This window comes from Arabidopsis lyrata (genome assembly GCF_000004255.2).
Source record: "Arabidopsis lyrata subsp. lyrata unplaced genomic scaffold ARALYscaffold_384, whole genome shotgun sequence".
Taxonomy (NCBI): Eukaryota; Viridiplantae; Streptophyta; class Magnoliopsida; order Brassicales; family Brassicaceae; genus Arabidopsis; species Arabidopsis lyrata.
Genome location: NW_003302283.1, coordinates 1 through 8774, shown reverse-complemented (window position 1 = coordinate 8774; position 8774 = coordinate 1). Strand labels below are relative to the sequence as shown.

The window sequence follows — 8774 nt, the reverse complement described above, 5'->3', positions numbered from 1 at the left end:
GATATAAGAGACTTGAAGCTTCTACATCAAAAAGAACACAAGACGAGAAGATTTAAGATTCATCTTCTTCGTTAGAGAGAGAGAGAGAGAGAGAGAGAGAGAGAGAGAGAGAGAGAGAGAGAGAGAGAGAGAGAGAGAGAGAGAGAGAGAGAGAGAGAGAGAGAGAGAGAGAGAAAACAGAGAGCTAGTGAGAGATTTCTGGGTTTGGGTATCTCTTCTCTAATTCTTTTTCTTGTTCATGTATCTTGGGTTAGGGCTTAATTCCGAGGGTAAGTGAGTGTAATCTCCAATGAAACACAAGTGTAAACTCTTGATTGATTATAGTGCAAGATCGTGAGGAGGAGGATCCTCGCCGAGACGTACCTAAGAGTTGCCAATTGCAACTAGAGGGAACTAGTAAATCATCGTGTACTTAGTTTATGTTTGTTGCTTTAGATCCGAGAATAGAGTCATGGGACGTAATCGGAGAAACCAAAAGAGAAATAATCAAATTCAACAATCCACAAGGAGCCATCCACAAGTGACTACCCACAAATAACCATCTATTTGTACGTGGCTTACCATGTATTCTTTCACCACCCATTGTAAGCTCAAAACCATTTTTTCATTCTTTATCATAGCAATCTGATGCATCCATTTGATTCATTGATTCTTTATACTGCGCGAAACACCTCCATGACAGTCACATTGTGAAATGAATAGATTTATGTGGACAAGAAGAAAGAAACAGTTACAATCTAAATCCAAGACTCAGATCCTCATGACCAATCTAAAGCAGAACCAAAACTTGTTCACTTTTTGATCTTTGTGGTGACCAGAAAAAATTTGTTGGAACAAAAAAAGAAAAAACGTGAAATAATTTTGAAAACAGTGTTTTAATAAATAATGCGACATAGAACGATCTCACGCCAAGCAACGATGACGACGAGCTCTTCCACCGAGAATCTTCCACGTGTCCTCATCGTCAAACGTCCCGCCGCCATGGATGTGTTCGGCGACAGATTCGTGGCCTCCACCAAGTTTGAGATCTTGAAAGCCTTCGAGTTTCCGCTTCCTCTCCCTGAATTCTTGGCCAATCACTCTGACTCCGTCTCCGCCGTTATAGCCCCTGTAGCTGCTCCCGTCACAGCCGATCTGATTCGCCTCCTCCCGAATCTTCGCTTGGTTGGTACTACCAGCGCCGGTGTTGACCACGTCGACTTAGTTGAGTGTCTTCATCGAGGCATCTCCGTCGCCAACGCAGGCTCAAGCTTCTCCGAAGATGTCGTCATCGGAAAAAAATAATTTTAAGAAGGAGAAAAGTACACTATAACACTTTTTGTTTCTCTGATTTTAACATCTAATCCCAAATTCTTCATTGACTATGTAAAATCAAAAGCTCTGTTTATTTGATTTTAGATCTAAGAAGAAGAGAGAAATAAGGATGACGATGGTTGCATATATATAGGTTTTATTTTTCAGTTTTGTTTTTGCATTATTTTCTCCCACTATCAAATCTGTTTTCTACTTTAAATCCGACGGCCAGAATTAAAACATCTGCATTTACTTTCTAACTATTCTAGTTAAGGCTTTATAAAAAATCTGAGGGCAAAATTGTATTAAATTTTGTTGTACAGTGAAAAAACCTTTAAAAAGTACCTACTCCCACCAAAGTACTCATATTGCTCAAACAAACTTAAAAAGTGCCCCAAAGTGTGAGAAACCCATGACAAAAACTAAAGTTAAATCAAATGCGCCGGAAATCTAGAGTGAAAGTTACAGAGAATATGTAATATGCTAAAGAGTCCTAGGCCGTCTTCTTTCTGGTTAGCCATGTCAAGTACTTTGCCTTCTCTTGTTTGTATCTCTTCCATTCTCGTAGTGCTGCAAGGACAACGTGTCCTGCCACGGGCAGGAAAAATGGCTATCCAGGAAAGCAGATTCACATGAGACTCAGAGAAACAAAAAGTTGCTAATAATAATAACAGTAGTAGAGACAAGGAATCTTACCGAGTACACTGCAAAGCAATGTTCATAAGAGAAGTAGCTGACGGACATGATAGATGGATGGAAGAAGGCATTCTCGGCTAGAGACCTTGCTTCTCTTGATGAACCTTTATGGCACACAAAACCGCAATATCTTGTTAGATTCACCAACACTTAAGGTAGAACAGGGAGTATTTTGAGGATAGGTCAAGCGTCACATACTGGCTGAAGAACTGTATTCTCCCAAAGAAGCATTAGACTGAGCCAACTTTGCTGCTTTCAGAGAATATTTCACCTGGTTTGGGGGAACACAATGGAATGATCAGAACAGAAAAAGGTAATCCAGAAAAGGGTTCTAGTTGAGAAACTTACTTGTTCTCCAATTTCATCCTTGATAATCATCCTGGGGAGTGACCGAACCTGCAAGTGCCAAGTGATGAAGATTAGAAAAAAATGAAATGGAAACACCATGATGCAGCAGCGCGTGCTACAGCTATACATGTGGAGTCAATAACACACCAATCTAGAGAGAGAACCGAGGGTTGTTGAACAAGAATGGAGATTGAAGCATGTGTGCTTCGTTGACAAGACATCCAATTCCCTGCAAATGATACACCGGTAAAGACAACACCCATCAATATCCATTCCTCATTAGCATCCCTTGCTTTACTTTGAAACCTTTTTGTCCATAAGCTCACATCAATTTTAGGTTTTATCACATTCTTACCACTCTGTAAAGCCTCTGTCACTAGGTAGAATCTTGTAAGTGCCCAATCCACTGGTATAAAAGGCTTCAGACTTAAAGCCAAATAGTTGTCGGAATTGTCCCAAGAAAATTTCAACTATTTGCTCGAGATCCTGTTTCAGAAAGTGCAAAATCAATGATGATACTTCAGTGATCTTCCAAGGTTCTGCAAATACTTAATTAAAAGTGAAAAGTGACTATGAAAGTGAAAGTGAGTGTGAAAATATCAACCAATATATAATTGGTGTAAAGCATATTATGACTATGAAAAGAGAACCGGACCTGAGGCGATATCGTGTTCCTACTTGAGCTTTCAGAGTCCTTGTCACAATTTCCCGGGTTCCACACAATCACACCGCCCCATATCTATAGACAAAATGACAAGATGCCGTTGTTTTCACAAAGAAGGTCAACAACATATTAGGAAAAGGAAATAAAATATAGATGTGTGGACAATAACCGGAGATATGAAGCCATTTGTTTTAGATATCTCCCCATTTGGCAACTGCAAAAGAAGAGGGCATTCTTTTCCGGATGGAATATATCTGACAATATCAGGAAAGATCATAGAGTTGAGATATTTCTATGCAAACATATCTGCTCAGTTTATCAGGAAGCAATATAGTATAGTCCCAGAATCAAGCAGCATAATAAGCAAGAATGGGCAGAGTAAAATAATATACACCACAAATTGCAGTATTTTGGACCGTCCACTGGCTCCAGCAGAAGTATCCAAGTGCCATTCGTTCGAATTCACCTGGAAAAAACATTCAAAATGATATTTTAAACAATCATTTATATCCAAATTAGCCATGGAGATTGTGAGAAAGGGTACGTACGAAAAAGGGAAGAGCACTGGTCCTAAAGATGTAGCTCTGAAGTTTTTTATCCCAAGATGAAAACGAAGACTTCGGTGTATGATACAAAACCTAAAGACAGAGAAAACATTAAACAGAAGCTCGAGAGAATAGCAACGATGCCCAATATTTGGGTCTCGTAATGCATGCTACCTGACTTTCAACACTTATATTAGCTATAGGTGCTAAGGCTTTAGTCACGGGAGCCAACAATGCCTCGTCTATCCTTTGAAAGTCCCTGTCAACATAGTGCACAGACAACAAGTCACAGGCAAGTAACAAAGAACGGCAAAAGAAACGGTAAACACAAGATTTCCTAAAGGCTAAGGCTAAAACGAATGTTATGATGGCAAGACATATTTTCGAGAAAAGCTTCAAGTGTATATATATCCAAAACAATTGTGAGAAAGCATAACACTTGGATCATTACCAATCGTAGACCCAATCACGTGGATTAGAATTTAATAGACTGAACGAAAGAACAATCCTCCCATCTGATCCCACAGGCATAAACTCTCCTTGAATTGAGTCTTCTTCTCTTCCACCATTCATAAACACCTTAACGAAAATCTCAGAAACTCTAGCCACCATGTCACCATATCTTTCTTCTAATCCATTCCCCACAATCCACGCATGCCTTCCCTTGCCCACCACAGCTTTTACCTCATCTTCACCATTGGCATTCTCTTTGTTCACCACAACAACACTGTACATTTTCCCACTCTCCTCAGAACAGCCACTGAACACATCATTCAGTGACTCATCCACTGTATCATCCACTCCAACACCAAAAACATTTCTTTTGATCACTCCACAACGGTAAGAGCACGTAGTAGAACTGTGCGCAAGTGTTTCAGAGCACTGGTCATCTCGGTTCTGAACGGTGACAGAGAGGGAAAAATTGCAGGAACCACATTGTGAATTTTGATGAGTTAACTGATTTATACCATCTTGTATCTGAGATCGCAAGTTATCCGGATCCGTCGATCGGAAACCGACGAATACAGCGTGGAAATTGCAAGGGAAACGCAAAGGAGTAGACTCAATTTGATCGGAAAGCGAATCGATGTCGTGGAACGGTAACGGAGAGCGATATATTTCCACTGACTTCCACAGAAATGGCACACCTGAAACCTCCGATATCGGAATTAAAGTAAAGCAAAGCAATGCAAGTAAAATCGAAAAGTCGGAGCTTAAGGGATTAAGAAGACCAAATAATAATACCTAAAAGGAATGAGAAGAGCACAGAGGTGGTGATGAAGGGACGCTTCAATCCAGGTTTAGTAGAACGCACTTCGGATCAAACTCCGGCGTGATTCCAGGATTCAGACGATCGGAGGTTTCTTCCATCGGTGTTATCCTAGAGTTGAAGATGCCACAGCACTTGCTCTAACTCTCTCTTGCGTCGATTTTGTCAGTGCCTGCGATGTAAAATATACAGTCTTCTATATGAAGTAGGTACCATTGTTCAAATGGCCGTCTTAGCTCAGTGGTAGAGCGCGTGGCTTTTAACCACGTGGCCGTGGGTTCGATGCCCACAGCCGGCGTTAGAACCTTTTTTTTTCTCGTTTCATTGTTTAGATGGCTTCTCGCTCATGTTGTTGATTTTCGTATAAGTTTTTAACATGTGGAAGACATCATCAAAGGGTGAAGAACCAAGAGCAATTCCATTACCTTCCAGCAAAAAAATAAACGAGTACAAGAATTCCTCATTTCCTTGGATGCCATTTCCGCATAAACTATTACAAATTACGAGCCATTCGTTTACAAACACTCTAAAACTCTATCAAAGAGCTTATATATCACTTCAGGTTTTTTTTGTTCCTACCAAAATCTGGCTTTGGAGATTCTGGTTGTCTTCTAGCAATCTGTCAATAGCTCTGAAGACTGCTTTTGAAGAGCTGTCACATGGGTTCTTTCTCTTTGGCTTCCTTCTCTGCTTTCTTCAGATTCTCTGAAACACAGGACAGCTTTTCTTTCAGCTGCTTAATCTCCTTGGATGTCTTCTCTTCTTTCCTCTTCAGTTCGGTTCTCTCCTTCCTAAGTTGTTCGAGTTCTCCTTTCGATGACCCGACATTGCTTCTTAAAGTGATTAGCTTTTCGAGGTAATGATGCGTTCAGTCAATGATGAAGCCGAAAAAGAGCACAACGCCTGCAAGATCATGAGGTCAAAAGGTGATTCCAATCATCACAACAAATTTCACTACTCCTTCAAATCCTCCCAAATTTAGTGAACATCAGCAGTACCAAGCAAGACTATGGAACCACTGGAGTGGAAACAATCATAGAGATCATCCTTTCCAAAGATATGTATCGCACAAATCAGTTAAGTACTTATCAAATTATTCTTAGTTTTCCCACTCACTAAAATCACAGCAGTGAAAGCTGTTGTTTGCCTGTATTCATATCACCCTCCAGGTATATAACTCAGTAGACGTTGTATAAGCCTTGAAATTCAAGCAAAAACAGCAGACAAGAAAACATAAAAATAGCTCTTTTAGAATCCCATTGCTAATAACAACAAATATAGGAGCAACTGAGCAAGAGCTGAAGTGGGGATATAACTCTGGGTACATGGGAAGAAGATAACTAAATTTACCCAATTTTTCTATCTAGAACATCTCTATCTACACTGAGAATCATTCAAATAAAAGAAAAGAAAATCTTTACCAACAGTAAGAACGCAATCGCACCTTCTACGAACAGAACCAGGAATAGTAACTGAATCATGTCTGATTCCCCCACCTTCCCAGTTCCGACCAAAAAGGTAAAGTTTGTGCCTTTTAATCAAAATTCACACGTAGTGTAAAAACCCTAAACTCTCGTCCTCAATAACTTATCGGGGGCATTAAACCTTTGGAGCTGAAAAACCAATTCCCAGATCGAGAAACGCTAAAACGAAAACAAAATTGGGGGATCTCTAAAATTCAGTTGCTTCTAAACGAATTCAGCAGCTAAGTCGTTGGTACCTCCAACAAAACCATGGATTGGCGAACAAAAAAAAACGTAAGAAATTGACGAAGACGATCAGTATCGCACACGGCAGGGCTAAGGATGTGGAGGAGGTCAGCAGCGAGTTCATAGAGTACGAACGAAAGAAGTGTTATTTTGCTTAACCTTTAGAGAGGTCAATATTTGTGATTGTGATTACTGGTTAAACTTGAGATTATTGTTGGTCTGTGACCAGTCAAAAAGTGGAATTGTACATGTCCGTTGAGTAGAAAAGAAAACACTAATTGTGTGACCACTCTTGGAAATATCTATTTTTTCTAAGAAACTCGCATTCTTCTTATAGTTTCGTCATAAGTTTTTTGATATTTATACTTCTTCGTAAATTCAAAATCGCTTTTTATGGTAGGTTAAAGATAGTAGTAGAAATGGAATTATGGAAGTGGAGTGGATATTATAGTTTGGGTATTAAACTTGTTAATCAATGATTTTGCATATTTCGTCGATGTTGATTACTTACTAGTCGTAATCGAGGCTAGAGTATGCGTGTAAACAAGAGTGACCGCGCCATCCCAAACTCTTCTACCACCAACCTTTATTTTATTTTTATTTTTTTTTTGGTGGAAACCAACCTTCTTTATTTTTTTAAGTAATACCTAATTACACACTATTTTCAATATCCGAAAACAAGTGGTTTTAAATTTTTAATGCGATGGACCGCTAAAGTCAAATACTCAAAAACATATTAAATTTGGTCTTTTACAAGTTGGGTTTTGTAGCCTTTAGGCATAATATATAGACAGTCATTGAAGTCGTCGTCCTCATTAGAATTTATTAGAAGTCAATTTCTCTTCTCTCATATATCCACGATTGAATATATATATATATATATATATATATATATATATATTTATTAGAAGTCAATTTCTCTTCTCCCTAGTTTCAATTTTCTTACTATCCATGATTTTGATCCCTTGATTTACATCCCCTTATTGTTCCAGAATAAATTCGTTGATCAGGAGGTCAACGTGTTCAGGCTTGAAGGATGTCTGTGAACTGGTAAGCTTGAGGAGTTTCAATATATACCCACAGAAGTCAAATAACTCAGTGGAAGAAGTATGTAATATCTTCTATTAGGTTGATATTTGTGTTATGTTATTGATGACGCATATATAACGTTCCTATCCTTTTCGGTCTTTCACAGGTTGATATGGATGCTCTCATGCATATGACAGATGATGATCTCAAGGCTATGCTCATACCGATGGTAAGCTTCACATTCAGTTGCCACACAACATTTACTATCACTCACCGTATAAACTTGGGATCCTCAGCCCTTCAATTGCAGCGAGACACAAGACAAGTTTTTCTCCTGCAGAACCGCATTTATTGACGGAAAGTTCCTCGTGATGCCTTTTGCCCGTAGAGGGGTGATTGCTTACAATTCCAAGGAAAGTAGATGGGACCCAGTTCAAACGAAGATGGCTTGTATAATGTTGAAAGATTCGCATTGCCAGATAGGGAATGTTATGTATTGTTCTGTTGACGGAAGGATCAGATGGTATGACACTGAGGTAAGCAGTTGGAGATTGGTCAAGGGTTTGCTAGAGCTAGGTAACTTCCCTTGTGGTCCTTTTTGTGTTAAATTGGCTGATTGTCGTGGAAACTTAGCCGTTTTCTGGGTCAAGAGTTTTCCTGATGAAGGTGATGACCAAAGGAAGATGATTTTGTGTGCTGAGATTGCGCTTGAAAGACGCACTAGTTTTGAGATTTGGGGGAAAGTTTTGTGGTTTGATCATGTTCTTACTGTCCCTGCAGATTATCAGTTAATCAAGGCTCTTGCTGCTACTGTTTGATCAATGAACATGTGTGTCTTCCTTCTTTTGGTAATATCACAGTTTTTTTTTTTGAATGCCTGAGTGTTCTTTTGGTGTATGCAACCATGATCAAGAATGACTCTGTCTCTTGTTTCACTTCTAATCATTTCATGTCAAAAAAGAAAAACACTAATAATAGAGTAGAGAAATGTATAACAATTGGGATTTAGTCAAGAGACATTTACAAATCACAAACACTAATAATAATAGAGTAGAGAAATGTATAACAATTGGGATTTAGTCAAGAGACATTTACAAATCACAAGTTTAAAAGTCAAACTAGTTCTCCAAAAAGAGTGTACGAATCATTACTACTAAGACAAACCTAACATTTAACCCGCGCATACCATTCAGGTTCTCTGTTAGGCATCTTCTGATACC

The 8774-nt window shown here is 39.0% G+C and overlaps 3 protein-coding genes and 1 non-coding gene across 5 annotated transcripts; 3 read left to right on the top strand and 1 right to left on the bottom strand.

The window, feature by feature from the left end:
* The first annotated feature begins 708 nt into the window (after window positions 1-708).
* LOC9298590 (glyoxylate/hydroxypyruvate reductase HPR3) lies at window positions 709-1460 on the top strand. Its single transcript, XM_002862470.2, has one exon. It carries the CDS (start codon window positions 886-888, stop codon window positions 1282-1284), a length of 399 nt encoding a protein of 132 aa, XP_002862516.1. The 5' UTR covers window positions 709-885; the 3' UTR covers window positions 1285-1460.
* A 115-nt stretch (window positions 1461-1575) lies between these two features.
* Window positions 1576-4968, bottom strand: LOC9298592 (GPI transamidase component PIG-S). Its single transcript, XM_021013179.1, is given in 14 exon segments — window positions 1576-1903; window positions 1990-2093; window positions 2188-2260; window positions 2338-2385; window positions 2485-2566; window positions 2693-2823; window positions 2993-3076; window positions 3171-3255; window positions 3394-3467; window positions 3550-3639; window positions 3721-3805; window positions 3998-4694; window positions 4792-4860; window positions 4863-4968. Coding segments are annotated over 14 exon segments (1794 nt in total). The 5' UTR covers window positions 4918-4968; the 3' UTR covers window positions 1576-1786.
* Window positions 4969-5042: 74 nt separating this feature from the next.
* On the top strand, window positions 5043-5114 carry TRNAK-UUU. The gene has a single exon. It is a non-coding gene; the product is annotated as a tRNA-Lys (tRNA).
* A 2328-nt stretch (window positions 5115-7442) lies between these two features.
* LOC9298593 (F-box/kelch-repeat protein At3g06570) lies at window positions 7443-8491 on the top strand. 2 transcript variants are annotated; one of them, XM_021013308.1, is made up of 3 exons: window positions 7443-7575; window positions 7721-7783; window positions 7851-8491. In XM_021013308.1, the coding sequence occupies exons 2-3, from the start codon at window positions 7727-7729 to the stop codon at window positions 8370-8372; spliced, it is 579 nt and encodes a 192-aa protein (XP_020868967.1). In that variant the 5' UTR covers window positions 7443-7575; window positions 7721-7726; the 3' UTR covers window positions 8373-8491. The 2 variants fall into 2 exon arrangements, with proteins under 2 accessions (XP_020868967.1, XP_020868914.1); XM_021013255.1 differs by having other exon boundaries at window positions 7444-7632.
* Window positions 8492-8774: the final 283 nt, after the last annotated feature.